Raw genomic sequence first — 13,772 nt, forward strand, 5'->3', positions numbered from 1 at the left:
AGGGATCGATCCCACGAGGACAGATGCGAAATCATGCATTTAAAGGGCTTTTGGGTGGTTTGGTTGCTGCCACGCAAATTTGGGTTGAGGAACTTATACTAGACAGAGGAAAAGAAATTTAACTATCTTTAGATCCAGGAACAGGAAAACATCCACGTAACACAGATTGACATTATATCATCACTATCTTCAAACCAACTTCCTAGATCTAGTAATGTCACTACCTAATCTAGCTAGACAGACTCAATGCATGCAGTGGGGACCATTTTTCCAAAAATAGAAGTGTACGGCCAAAAAGCTGCAAAATAACCAATTCTAAGCCTAACTACCTACAAAACGAAAAGCATCATCGGAATTTAACTGAAATATGATGAAAACAGAACAATGCTAGCAACTCAACGGCGACCAACAGATCGGACGTCAGAAAAAATGCCGAGAAACAATAAAACTCAGATCTCTATCTCCTAGATGAAGTAAAACAGAAACGAAAGCAGAAGCAAAATCCATGCACAATTCAATTCCCCTGTTCAGATCCACACTTCGGATGCAAAATCCACTCCGGATCCAAGCATCCGAGACAAACTCCAGTCGAAATCATCTCCATAACTACAGATTTACCAATTCTCCACAGATCAACAACCACAACCATAGATCAACTCATATTCCCCAGATCAAGTACGCAAGCATCCAACAAAGTGAATAACAATCAACCTCCAGAACAAACTCCTCAAAACATAGAATCAACATAAATCAACACAGAATCAACACCATCATAACATGAAATAAAATTCATAGATAAACAACAAGTAGCAAAACGAACAAATCGACTTCGAAACGGCGAAGTTCGACAGAAATCAAAACATAAACGCTGGAAGGTAAATGATTGTATCTTCGCCCTCCTTGAGGACAGTGTTGCACAGATTTTCCCGAAGATTAGACCTCTATTCTACCCCACAATTCCCATTTCCCAAGTGTGTGTGTGTCTGTCTGAGCTGAGAGCTATCGTCCATATCATGTGTGTTGCATGCTCCTCCTTATATAGGCGTGAAAGTGGGTCCAGCAGAGGCCTTTTTTTGTGTGAATTGTCTTCTTTTCCCTCAGCTTCGGACTCTCCTCGTCTAGCCATTTTCTTCCTCGATTCTGCTCATTTTTCGCCTTCTTCCTTCGCTAGTCCACTTCCTTCAATTCTTCCTGAACCTGACGAATTTCCTTCACACACCTGGCTTAAACAATGTGTTAGACCCAGTAAATGGTGACGTTTCATCATATAACCGATGCATGAAATTAGCCTTATCATTTATCAAGGATTTTGCAAAAATTGTCCAACTGCTAACGCATCTCTTGCACAATGATGTGGAGTTTGATTTCAATGAAGGATGCAAGAAGGCGTTCCAAATGCTGAAGGATAGGCTTGTCTCCGCCCCGATAATCCGCGCACCAGACTGGAATTACCCCTTCGAAGTAATGTGCGATGCGAGTGATTTTGCAGTGGGAGCGGTCCTAGGTCAGAGGATTGACGGGAAAAGCTATGTCATTTTTTATGCCTCGAAGACCCTCAATCAGGCTCAGAAGAACTATGATACCACAGAAAAAGAGATGCTGGCAGTGGTGTACTCATTCGAGAAATTTCGACCGTATCTGCTAGGTTCGAAAGTAATCGTCTACACTGATCATGCTGCGATTAAGTATCTCCTGGCCAGGAGGGAGTCTAAGCCAAGGTTGATTAGATGGGTGCTGTTGCTGCAAGAATTTGATTGGGAGGTAAAAGATAAGAATGGGACGGAGAACAAAGTTGCAGATCATTTAAGCCGAATATTCCAAGGGGATACGGATGAAGCTATACCTGATGCCCTCCCCGAGGAACATCTTTGTTATATATGGAAGTCTGCTAGGTCTATTGACTGGGAAGCAGTGTTCATAGCAACAGGTCTAGGAACATCAAACAGGGGGAAGCGCCCGATGAATGCAGAACCATGGTTCGCTGACCTGGCTAATTACTTAGTCACTGGAGAACTACCAGGATCCCACGAAATTTCCCGGGCCCAGAGAATGAAGCTGAAGAGTGAAGCCAAATAATACTTCTGGGATGATCCCTACTTCTGGAAGAAGTGCTCAGATCAGGTTATCCGAAGATGCATCCCGAAGTGGGAACAGAAAGATGTTTTGAACCACTGCCATGCCTTAGCCCGTGGGGGCATTTTGGGCCTAGGAAAACTGCCAGGAAAGTTTTGGACAGTGGATTTTATTGGCCTACTCTGAACAAGGACTCTTTTGAGTTTTGTCAAGTCTGTGAAAGATGTCAACTGACCGGGGGAATTTCTAGAAGAGATAAGATGCCGCAGAATCCGATTATAGTTTGTGAGATTTTCGATGTTTAGGGCATGGACTTTATGGGCCCTTTCCCATCTTCATATGGGAATACATACATTTTGGTTGCGGTGGATTATGTATCCAAATGGATAGAAGCAAAGGCTACACCCACTTGCGAGTCAAAGGAGGTAGCTAAATTTCTATGGTGGCCAATATTTTCAATAGGTATGGTGTACCCAGAGCCATCATCTCGGATCAAGGTACGCACTTTTGCAACCGCACAATAGAAGCTTTGATGAGGAAATATGGTGTACATCATCGGTTATCTACACCCTATCATCCCCAGTCGAATGGTCAAGCAGAGATCTCGAACAGAGAAATCAAAAACATCTTGGAAAAGATGGTGAACACCACAAGGAAAGATTGGAGTAAGCACCTCGATGATGCTCTCTGGGCGTATAGGACTGCTTACAAAACACCAATCGGGATGTCACTGTACAGATTGGTGTTCGGGAAAATGTGTCATTTGCCCGTGGAAGTGGAGTATAGGGCTTACTGGGCTGTGAAAGAGATGAATATGAAGGCACATGCCTGTGAAGAGGAACGGAAACTGCAGCTACAGAAATTAGAGGAACTAAGACTGGAGGCATTCGACTCGGCCATGTGGAATAAAGAAAGAACCAAGCTCTGGCATGATAAGAATCTCCGAGTCAAGGAACTTCGAATAGGGCAGAAAGTACTCCTTTTTCGATTCCGGCTGAAGCTAATGCCTGGTAAGTTGAAATCCAAGTGGATAGGGCCATACACGATCAATGGCCTTCGAGCAAATGGAGCTGTAGAGATTCAAGGAAGCGCCCCAAACTCAATTCCTTTCCTGGTAAATGGGCACAGAGTGAAGGTATACAGAGATAATACAGATATGCACGTGGTGGAAGAGACGGCACTATATGCATCTGCTATTATTTCTTAGGATGGTCAGGCAAGTGGATATCCTTAATGAATTCCTAGGTCAGGTAAAGTGGGAAACAAAAATTTATTTTTGCACTGGCCTAGGAAATCTTGAGGATACTCATTTGCTATGTAAATAGTTCAGTTGCTTTCTAAAAACAAATTAAAATTTTAATCTTCCAAAAATATTTTTCGAAGCACCAAACTCTTTGGGGAAATTGCTTTGTCACTCATGATCTCCGACCCAGGAATTTGGTGTTTCATTTCTCTTGTTTTGAATTGCTAGGGGGAGGAAGAGCCTTGCAAATTGGAGGGAAGGCGATTGCCTATTGAAATTCGAATTCCGCTTTTCGAGTAACGTACGGTTGCTTACATCATATTGCAACCGTTCACCTGCCACTCTGAAAAGGCTGAAGATATTTGATTTTCAATCAGAAGCAATCGTTCACTTCTCTCTCTACTCTCATAATTCTATCTCTAAATAATTTTCCCCAAAATCGTTTCAAACCCTAACCAAATCTACCCTAGAAAATTGTGAGTTTGCAGGTAACCATGAAGAAAACACAGGAAACCACCGTGAAGAAGGGAGACCCAACCGCCAAACAACCGCCGGCTCAGCCGACTTTCTCGGCGCTCGATATACGCTCAGAATGGAACCCGACTTCTGTGCCAGATTCCTCTACCGTCATAAGTCCCAATGAGGAGGCATTCTTAAAGGAACTGGAGGAAAAGTTCAGGAGTAAAGAAGAGGCCGAGAGGCTTTTCTCCCGTTTCTCGATGTTTTGTCAGCAACCACAGAGTTCAAACCAAGGAGATTTCAAAACCCTAGATCAGACGCATGCAGAAACTGGGCCGAGCCAAGACAGTGCAGAAGTGGGAAAAGGCGGCAGCAGACTCGAGGAGGAAAGCGTCTGCGGATTTGCAGACGAAATTAACAGGATGGCGGTGGATCACGCTTTAGATGGAGTCGTAAGGGAAGGTAAAGCATCTGATTTACAATTGGTGAAGGGGAAAACCCCTGTGGTTGAAATTGTTGGGGGAGGGGGGGGGAAACCCATGTTTCTAAGGATGTGGAGGGGGAAACCCTGAATTTGTATGTGGAGGGGGGAACCCCGACTTTGCTCGTTGAGGGGGAAACCCCATTTGTGTCTGAGGAGAAATCCCTAACAAACCTGAGGAGGAGACTCCGAATAAATCTACGGGGGAAACCCCAATTATGTGTGCTGAGGGAGAAATCCCTAAGAATTCTGGAGGGGACGAGGTCCCCGTTGATGTTACAGAACAGAGGCCCGAAGAGGGCGGGTCGTTGGAGGTAGTGGATCTAGAGGAGGTACCAGAGGACTCACCCGCTGATCTGCGGGCGTCAAGGAGGATGGCACGGCAAAGCTTGCTGGACGAAGTCGGTGAGGATGACCAGACGAAGGGATCAGGATTCCTGGCCCCGGGGGCGACTAGCATGCAGGGAGGAGAGACTGACTCTGAAGATGAGGTGGACATCGCGGAAGAGCGTCGAGTGGCCAGGGAGCGCAAAAGAAAGGGAAAGACAACTGTCGTCCCTCGGCCCAGGAAATCTCAGAGACTCATCTCGGTCAGAGAATCTCCCCGCCCACTCCCCACGGCCTCTGGACCTGGTAATGAGAATAGCGAGACCGAGGAAGAAGAGGAGGCCCCAAACTTTGACCGAGAGGAAGTCTGGATCACGAAGAAGCTCTTGGGAGCTATGTCTAAGTTCAACGACTCGAAGAGGACACAAACGTACAAGGATCGAAGTGCAGTCGGGAAACTGTCCTAATCAGGGAAGAGATACGACAGGGACTCGCTGAGGGAGATAGAGTGCGAGGAAGAATTCCTTGGTCACATCAAGGGAATAGGCTTTGAGTGGCTCCTGGACCATAGTGAACAGGAGGTACCAGTGGAAGCGGCCCGGGAATTTTTCTCCACTTTCAAATTCAAGGCAACTACCGACCCGGATGTGAACTCCATCTCTTTCCGTCTTTTCACCATCGAGCATACCATGAGTGTAAGGGAGTGGTCTTTGAGGATGGGGCTATTTACAAATGCAGAGGATGACGAAGGTATTTGGGATGATAGAGTATACGGCCCACCGAGAGACACCCCTGGATTCTCATCACATGCTGCTTGGGAATATTTGACTCACGCTAGGAGTGGGATTTTCAAAACAACCATATCAAAAGGGATCCACATCACCGACCATCTTCTCCATTTCGTCCAGGAATTCATCGAGTATAATCTGATGGGCACGACCAACTCCAGCATCACCACCACCGAGCTCTACTTTACATGGTGCATGTCTAAACGCATCAAGGTTTACCTTGGATATTGGTTAGCCCAGGCCTGCCATCAGATGACTGCCAACCCTTCCCGCCACATGTACACCTGCCACCTTCTAGGCGCCTACATTGAGCTCAACTTCGTCATGAAGATTGGGAAGACAGAGCCGAGTGTTACAATGTGTGAGTCCCCGGAGCTATTCAGCATGGAGTACTTTTTCAACAAAGGGCTCTTACACATGGAAGGGAAGGAGTTGTGCTTCTACAACATAGGGTCCAACGTTGACAAAGTGAAGCGTGAACCGGAGCTGGTGGAAGATGTGATGAATGTGGATGTGACCGAATTACGGAAGGAGGTGGTTGAGGTGAGAGGAGATATTGGGGAAGTAAAGAAGGCGCTACAAGAGATCAAAGGGAGTTTAGATACCCTGGTCGGACTCTCATCTGCCCAGAATGAGAGGATGACCGAGGCGGTCAAGCTTATGCAGAAAATAGTAGTATGGTTGGGAGAAATGTTTCCCCACATCAAGGAGAAGCAGCAGCCCGGTCCGGGAAGTTCCTCCCAGCAGCAGCTTCCACCCCCCCCCCCCCTCCAAGCCTTTGGTAGCCCCGCTTGTGTCTCCATCCTTGGCGTCTGTCTCTGTGAAGAAACCCATGTCGAAACCCCCCGTTATTACTGAAGAGGAAGCGCTGGCATCGCCGGCAAAGAAGAAAGTGAAAGTGACCGCCCCAGCGTACCATCCAAGTCTGACTCCCAAGGGAGCCGGACCCAGAATTGAATCCCCCCGTTGACCAAGTAAATTTTATGTTTCAGTAATTTCATTTAATTTTGATTTTATATTTGTATCCATGTTGTTTGTGCTGAGCATGTTTAACTGTTTTCTTGTGTGTTCTCCCACTTAGCTCAATCCTTGGTCTAAGTGTGAGAAGTTTATATGTTTCTTCAGCATGCTTTTCTTGTGATTAGGTGTTCATCTCCCACTTAGCCCAATTCTTGGTCCAAGTGTGAGAAGTTTTTGTATATATTCAGTATGTTTTTTCTTGTTTTATGTCTTTGTTTTTTTTCTCCCACTTAGCCCGTTGTTCGGTCTAAGTGTGAGAAGTTTTATGTTTTTTATTTTGATTGTGTGCACCAACTCGCTCATTTCCCCCCTTCACTAGGATAGCTTGGGAACAAGCTGGAGTGAAGTGGGAGGGGGTGGGAAAGTTAGTGCAGTATGTGCTCAGCATGTGGAGGAGTTCTTAGGTCTAGGAGTTCTAGTTTTTTTTTTAGGTTATGTGTTTAAGAATGAATTAACAAGGATAATAAGGCAAGATTCCCTTAGGGAGGGTAATTGAAAATAGGATGCACTACAACTTTGAGGCCTCTTTCCTTAATAAGAAAAAATCTGTTTGGAGGAGGCAAGAACGATAGAAGGTGCCTTAGCTGACCTAATTGTGAAGCCCCACTATTAATGTGAGTTAGAAGCCTTAACATCGAGTGCTAACATAATAAAAAGGGCTGCTACCTGATGCTTAGGGAGAAGAATTTAGAAAGGAGATATTAAAAATATTAAAAAAATAAAAAATAAATAAAAAAGAGAAAGAGAAGGAATTTCAAACCTGGAGGAATAAGCTGGACGAAGTCTAGGAAAAGATGAGGTATAAGCTGGACGAAGTCCAGAGGAAAAGAGAGAAAATCATTAGGAAAGGAGGATAGAAGGAGAAATTCTCATAACCCAAAGCATCAGTAGCAGGAACTAACTATGAGCGATCGATCCTAACATCCCTGGTGAGGAATGAGTGATACAGCGAATCTAACAATTAGCAAGCTAATGACTATCTGGATGAGCTGACAAACTGACTAGGTGGAAGAAGGGAAGGGGAGGATTTGGAGAGTGTAGACTATTGGATTGACCTTAAACTTGTGGGGACAGCTGCCCAAGATCTGAACTAATTCATGCCTATGTGTTTTATTTTCCTTTAGTGTTATTGTCTTTTCTTCTTTTTAGCATGTTAGTGTCTAGGTCTAGGAGTTCTCTTTGGTCAGGGAATAACCATGCATTGAAATTCGCCTTATTTCTCTTTTCTTGTCTTTATACTTGAGGACAAGTATGTTTTAAGTGTGAGCAGTTTGATAAGGCTAATTTCATGCATTGGTTATAGGGATAAATTCTGTGATTTCCCGGGTCTAACAAACCTTTTTGAGCCAGGTGTGTAGAGAAAATCACCGACCCCAGGAAGAAGACAGAGATCGCCAGGTGGAGGAAGCCGGCAGGAAAAATAAGCTGAACAAGGAAGAGCGCTAGACAAAAGAGCATCGAATCGAAGGGCAAAATGGGCATTGCAAGAACAGTCTAGAAGCTCTATCCATTATTAAATGGAGCACACAATCAACATGAGGATCATAATTTTTTCAGCTCCTAGCTTAGTTTTCCAATTTTTCTCTACACACTCACACACTTGGGGGAAATCTGAGGGGGGTTCTCATTTCATCGGAAGTTTGAGGTGCAACACCGTCTCTACGGAGGCGAAGAAATCAAGGCAAACAAGCAATTCGTTACTTATGCATCCTATTACTCAAACTCTCAAGTCAATGGTCAAGTGATAGCTCAAAGTGGAAGGTTCTTTTATCATAGACGACTAGTCTTCACCCAAATTACTACCAAGTTTTTCAATTCAATTTCAAATATTTTTTTTTTCAATCAATCCCAGCCAATCAAAAGAAAAATTCATGGAGTTCTAACAAAAATAATTCTATCCTAAAAAAATAAAGCAACAAAAAGCAATAAGATACGTACCTCGTTAGTGTCCCTATCCACCATATCATCCCCCCAAACTTATTCAAAGCTAAGCAAAGAATAAGTTTGAAAAGTTGGTGGAGAAGGGAGACTTACATGGTAAGCAAGCAACAAAAAAAAAAAACACACCAAAAACAAAATGAAACGATAGAATTAAAAGTTATCTACTAGGGGTTACCTCCCCTACAGTGCCTTTGGTTATCGTTGTTGGCTCGACGTCCTCCATGAGCTGCATCATGTCACGCCATAAATGGTGGTGTTGGATTTTCTATCAATCTTGGAAGCATATGATCTAGCCAATCTCTTCTTCCACCAAGTAGTTTTCAAAGCTCCATCACAAATTTTGGTTTCCACTTTGGGTGAATTTGCAGCTTTTGTTTTCTTCTCCACTTTAGAATTTGGTGCAGTCTCTTCTTTAGAAAGTGATCCACCACATGAACCAAACATCCACCGCGGCAATGCAAAATCCCCCAATGTGGACTCAATTGCTTGTGTCTTTCGGACCTCTACAACATGCACCGCTTTGCACTCCATCTTCATAACAAGTTCTTCATCTTCACGACTCTTCATAGCATTATAGATAGACAAAATGTGTCGTTTGTTGCCCATACAAAGAGTGAGATCTCCCTTTGCTATATCTATCAATGCTTTTCCCGTTGCTAGGAATGGGCGCCCTAGGATAAGCGGCACATTCATGTCTTCCTCCATATCCAACACTACAAAATCGACGGGAAATATGAAGTCGTGTACCTTCACCAGAACAACCTCAACAATTCCTTTAGGATAGGTGACAGATCTATCTGCCATCTGCAGTGTGATTGTAGTCGGCTTGAGAGTGCCGATCTTCATCTTTCTGAAAAATGATAATGGCATCAAATTTATGCTCGCCCCCAGATCACACAGTGCCTTTGTCTGTCTGTCATTTCCAATGACGCATGAGATATTGAAACTCCCAGGATCTTTAAGCTTGGCAGGTAGCTTCTTTTGAACTATCGCACTACAGTTTTCAGATATGTTCACCGTCTCATAATCAATCCACTTCTTCTTCTTGGAGAGCACATCTTTTAGGAACTTTGCATATGTAGGCATCTCTTGCAGAGCTTCCACCAATGGTATATTAATGTGCACCTTCCTAAAATTATCGAGAAATTTGGAGAATTGCTCATCCAACTTCTTCTTCTTCACCGCAAATGGGAAGGGCACTCTAACTGTCGTAGGAATGGAGGGAGGGGGCAGCTTTTCTGGCACTGCGTCTTTCTTGGTCTGAATGTCCACCTTATTCTTTCCCTTGAAATTCTCTTCTGCTCTGACATCTTCCTCTGGAGTACTCTTCTTTTCCTCTACAGGCATGGAAGGTCCTTCATAGCTTTTACCACCTCTCAAGTGTATGGCCTTGAAATCTTTGGGATTGTTTATGGTCTGTGCTGGAAATTGCCCTGGCTGATGTTGGACACCTACAGCTTGAGAAATTTGACTAATCTGAGTATCAATGCTCTTCATATGCACATTCAAGCTTTGCACGTCGTTTTCAACCTTCCCCAAACTTTGACTAGTGTTCTCCATGTACTTGTCAGTTTACTCCATGTACTTGGTAGTCTGATTCATGAATGCTGCCAAGATATCTTCAGTAGTAGGCTTTTTCTGCTGTTCTACCAACCCATTAGACACTGTGAATCCTGGCGGTGGTTGCAGAGCATTGTTGGGATTCCCATATGAGAGATTGGGATGCACCTTGTTACCATAATTGTTGTAGTTACCACCCCCTTGGTTGGGGCGATAGTTGTTGAAGTTCATGTTGTTCCCTCCTTGGAGCACATAGTTGACACCTTCAACTCCTCCTTGCAGTTCTGGTACAGGTTGTCTCATCTCCATGATCCCGAGTTGAGACACATTCAACTCCTCCTTGGTGCACATTTTGTCTATTCTATCATCTTCTATAACAGAGGCCACCCTGTATGACTTGTTTCTTTCATTATTCCATCCTTCATCAGTGGAAGCCACTCTCTCAATCACTTGCATGGCATCATTCTCTCCTAATTGAAGTAGTGCTCCTCCGGCGCTCCAATTCAGTTCACGCATTGCATCTGGAGTACACCCCCTATAAAAGGTTATGACTTGGTGTCCCGGACTTAGACCATGTTTGGGGCATCTTTTCAGCAGTGTCTTGAATCTAGCCCATGCTTCTCGGATTGTCTCATAAGGTTTCATCTGGAACTGAATTATCTCTACTTGCCTCTTTAGAACTTCGCTGGGTGGGAAATACTTCTCCAAAAATAAGTCTACCATGGCATCCCATATTTTAACAGATCCTGACCCCATGTTGTCGTACCAATCTCTAGCATCATCTCTCAAGGAAAATGGGAATAGCCTTAGTCTGATTTGTTCATCTCTCACCCCATTAAGCTTCACCGTGTTACTAATCTGAATAAACTTAGTAAGATGCTTGTTGGGATCTTCATTGGCCTTGCCCGCAAAAGCATTAGCCTCAGTCATATTAAGCAATCATGGCTTCAACTCAAAATGATTGGCATCGATCCCATCGTTGCCAATTGGTGGGTTCTCTACCTCTCTGTTAGCGTACATGTTTTGCACTGGCACTGTGGCTTGTTCCTCTTTTTCTTTCAGCTGTTTCACCACATCTACAAGTTGTAATTGGAGTTGTTGGACTACCGGATCTGGATGTGGTGCATTGTTCTCTTCGTTGTCCGCCATTGTTATTGCAACAGGAGTAAGTGGTTCTCTCTTAAGAGGCGAAAGTGATCGCCTTTGGTTGAGCCTTCTCTGAGCGTTTCTCCTTTGGTTGGATGCTTCGATCTCAGGATCGAATAACTCTAATGGTTGCCCTTTAGAGCGAGTGAGCATACAACCTAAAAAGAAAAACAAAAAAGTGAGAATAACTCAAAAAGAAAAGAAAAATAAAGCAAGTAAAATCTAAATTAGTAATCTTAATTTTTATCACGATATTAGGCTATAGTAACACAAAATTGTCCCCGGCAACGGCGCCAAAAACTTGACTCAACTTATTTTTAACACAAGTATACCCGCAAGTGTACGGGGCTAATGTAGCAAATAGTAAGCAAAGAGTATCGTATCCACAGAGACAATGAGTGTCAACCTAATTACCACGAACCAACCTCAACTACTATCTAGATGAATTGGAATTTTGGTTTTTCTAAATCTATTTAAAAGCAAGGTAAAAACAATTAAAAACAACTAGAGAACTAAAACCAAATAAGAAAACGGATGTAGATCAAAGATGAGAAGGGTAGAATCCTACGGGATCGATAACAACTATCCTATGCTCAACTAACTTCCTAACTATGCCAACAAAGGGTCTCAAGGGTTATTAAGCTATCACTAAGGTAAAACTATATCTTTTCTCAAAGCATATAATTTGTAGATTGCTACCTAGAACCGAAGTCTCCTTCCTAGAACTAAGGCAACAACTCCTAATAGCTCCTAAGATACTTAGCTTTATTCAAAGGCTCAAATCTCTCGATTATATTGGCAAAGACGTCAATTTCTTCTCTTTCAAATTAAACTACTCACTTCTCAGTTCTTGTAGTAAAATCCACATGCATTTATAAGGTGATCAGTCAAATAAACGTATAAGCACAGAAGAAATCAAAATAACCACATGAGCCAAGGCATAGAAAAAGGAAATCAATTAAACATAAGAATCATTGTATCTCCCCCGTAGAACTCTACGAAGGATTTAGCTACTCATTTTCAACAGTCAAAGAAATATTCAAAGAAATATTAAAAAACATTGTTTAAACAAGAATAAACTAAAGGTAGAAACTCCTAGAATTGGATTGGGCGGATTGGAGGTCTCGTCTTCAATCTTGCGATGAATACTCTTCCTCTGCTCGTTCTTCTCTTCTTCCTAGGTGAAAAAGTAGTATTTTGGGGTAGGAGGCGTGTAAGTTGTGTTTGGAGGCGTTTCCTAGGCATATATATACCTAGGGTTGACTTTGGGCCCAAAATAAGCTGTCCGACGAAGCTGGCGGGTCGCCAGGTTGGGTGTGCGTCGAAGCTGGCGAGTCGCCAGCTGCTTACGGCGTTTTTTTCGTCTTTTGCTGGCGGGTCGCCAGGTTCGTTTGCATGCGAACCTGGCGGGTCGCCAGCTATGTCACTGCTCTGCGCAGTCTTGGTAAAACGTCTATAACTTCTTCTACCGAACTCCGATTGAGACGTTTAAGATATCCACGCGAAGCTCTTTCGAAGACGAAGAGAATGGTATGCATTATATGCGAATCGGACTTCAAAATCTCCAGATAAGCTGTCTCGAACATTGAGCAGCTGCACATCCACATATTTTGTACATTTTTCTACACATTCTTCACAAAATGGTCAAAATACCAACATAATAGAGAAGTAGCTATAACCATATCTCAAAGTACACAATATATGATTAAAACCAAGTAAAACTACCCTCTAAAATCATGTAAAATCCAAGTGAATCACTCTGTTTTAACTGGTTGTTTCGAGAAATATATTGGAGAAGATGATGTCGCTGTTAGTTAGTCCTTTAGTTAGTTATTTTGCAGTTTTTCAATCGTACTCTACCTTTTCAGAAAATGGTCCCCACGTCTAGTTTCTGTCCCAAGTCTACGTTAATTTAGGAAACTGTTCGCTTAGTCTAGTAATTGTCTCGCTCTATTTCGGTTAATATGCATGCTTTTATGTCTCTGCCAAGATCTAGCTGTTAAAGTAGAATATTTCAATTACCAAGCCTAGGTATTAAAGCTCAACCCCAAAAATTGCATGGCAGCAGCCAAAAAAAAAATAGTTCCTGAGTCTTTGAACATGTTTACTTACGCATTCATCTCTATTGATTCGATCCCTACTTCCATGTACTAGTTTTCTTAGCTAAAGCGGGTTGAGGGTTTTTGAAGGGGGAGTTATGGTAGTGATTGTGTGCCCAACGACAGGTAGCTCAAGGTTCTCTAAGTTCCTAGACCCAGTGTCTAGCGGATTTCCTGGACCGATGGTTTTCTTCATTAATTTTAGAACACTCTTTCGCTAACCATTATTAGCTCTAAAAAAAAACCAGCTCTTCAGTACCAAAAACGATATAAAATAAAGATCATATATCATTTGTGTGCGAAAGTGAAAGATCAGGTACCATTTATGTAGTTCACTCTTATAACAAAATGCGAGTGAAGTGAGTTAGTGGAATGTGAGACCTACTTACCATTTATGGTAAAAATGAAGCGTGACAATTTTTGTGGGATGGACCGAAATGGAAAAGAGTGACAATTATTGTGGGACGGAGGGAGTACTATTTAAGAGTGACCACAAAAATGGTCCTTGGACTATGGGTTTATCTCGCTCATAGTTTCTGGACTTTAAAAATATCGCCAGACATCCCTGAACTAAGGGTTTATTTCAAAATGTGTTCTTATGGCGATTTTTGATCCGAAAATGCCCTTTTGAGTAT

General features: G+C 43.0%; 2 protein-coding genes across 2 annotated transcripts; one reads left to right on the top strand and one right to left on the bottom strand.

The window, feature by feature from the left end:
* The first annotated feature begins 1,395 nt into the window (after nucleotides 1-1,395).
* LOC148931579 (uncharacterized) lies at nucleotides 1,396-3,280 on the top strand. Its single transcript, XM_089064836.1, has 4 exons — nucleotides 1,396-1,976; nucleotides 2,536-2,738; nucleotides 2,850-3,019; nucleotides 3,101-3,280. Exons 1-4 carry the CDS (start codon nucleotides 1,396-1,398, stop codon nucleotides 3,278-3,280), a joined length of 1,134 nt encoding a protein of 377 aa, XP_088920962.1.
* Nucleotides 3,281-8,563: 5,283 nt separating this feature from the next.
* LOC125186866 (uncharacterized) lies at nucleotides 8,564-9,892 on the bottom strand. The gene is made up of 2 exons (XM_089064837.1): nucleotides 9,236-9,892; nucleotides 8,564-9,136 (listed from the first exon to the last, which is right to left on the bottom strand). Exons 1-2 carry the CDS (start codon nucleotides 9,890-9,892, stop codon nucleotides 8,564-8,566), a joined length of 1,230 nt encoding a protein of 409 aa, XP_088920963.1.
* Nucleotides 9,893-13,772: the final 3,880 nt, after the last annotated feature.

Source organism: Salvia hispanica, chromosome 2 (genome assembly GCF_029641045.1).
Source record: "Salvia hispanica isolate PSC_SH4W2 chromosome 2, Shi_PSC_v1, whole genome shotgun sequence".
Classification (NCBI taxonomy): domain Eukaryota; kingdom Viridiplantae; phylum Streptophyta; class Magnoliopsida; order Lamiales; family Lamiaceae; genus Salvia; species Salvia hispanica.

What these genes read in the sequence shown, in the direction of transcription:
- LOC148931579 (XM_089064836.1), top strand. Translation starts at nt 1,396, where the DNA reads ATGCTGAAGGATAGGCTTGTCTCCGCCCCGATAATCCGCGCACCAGAC. An exon ending in CCGATGAATGCAGAACCATG is followed by an intron (nt 1,977 to 2,535) that starts GTTCGCTGACCT and finishes TATTTTCAATAG; the next exon opens with GTATGGTGTACCCAGAGCCA. An exon ending in GGCATGATAAGAATCTCCGA is followed by an intron (nt 3,020 to 3,100) that starts GTCAAGGAACTT and finishes TTGAAATCCAAG; the next exon opens with TGGATAGGGCCATACACGAT.
- LOC125186866 (XM_089064837.1), bottom strand. Translation starts at nt 9,892, where the DNA reads ATGGAGAACACTAGTCAAAGTTTGGGGAAGGTTGAAAACGACGTGCAA. An exon ending in GAAATGACAGACAGACAAAG is followed by an intron (nt 9,137 to 9,235) that starts GCACTGTGTGAT and finishes ATCACACTGCAG; the next exon opens with ATGGCAGATAGATCTGTCAC.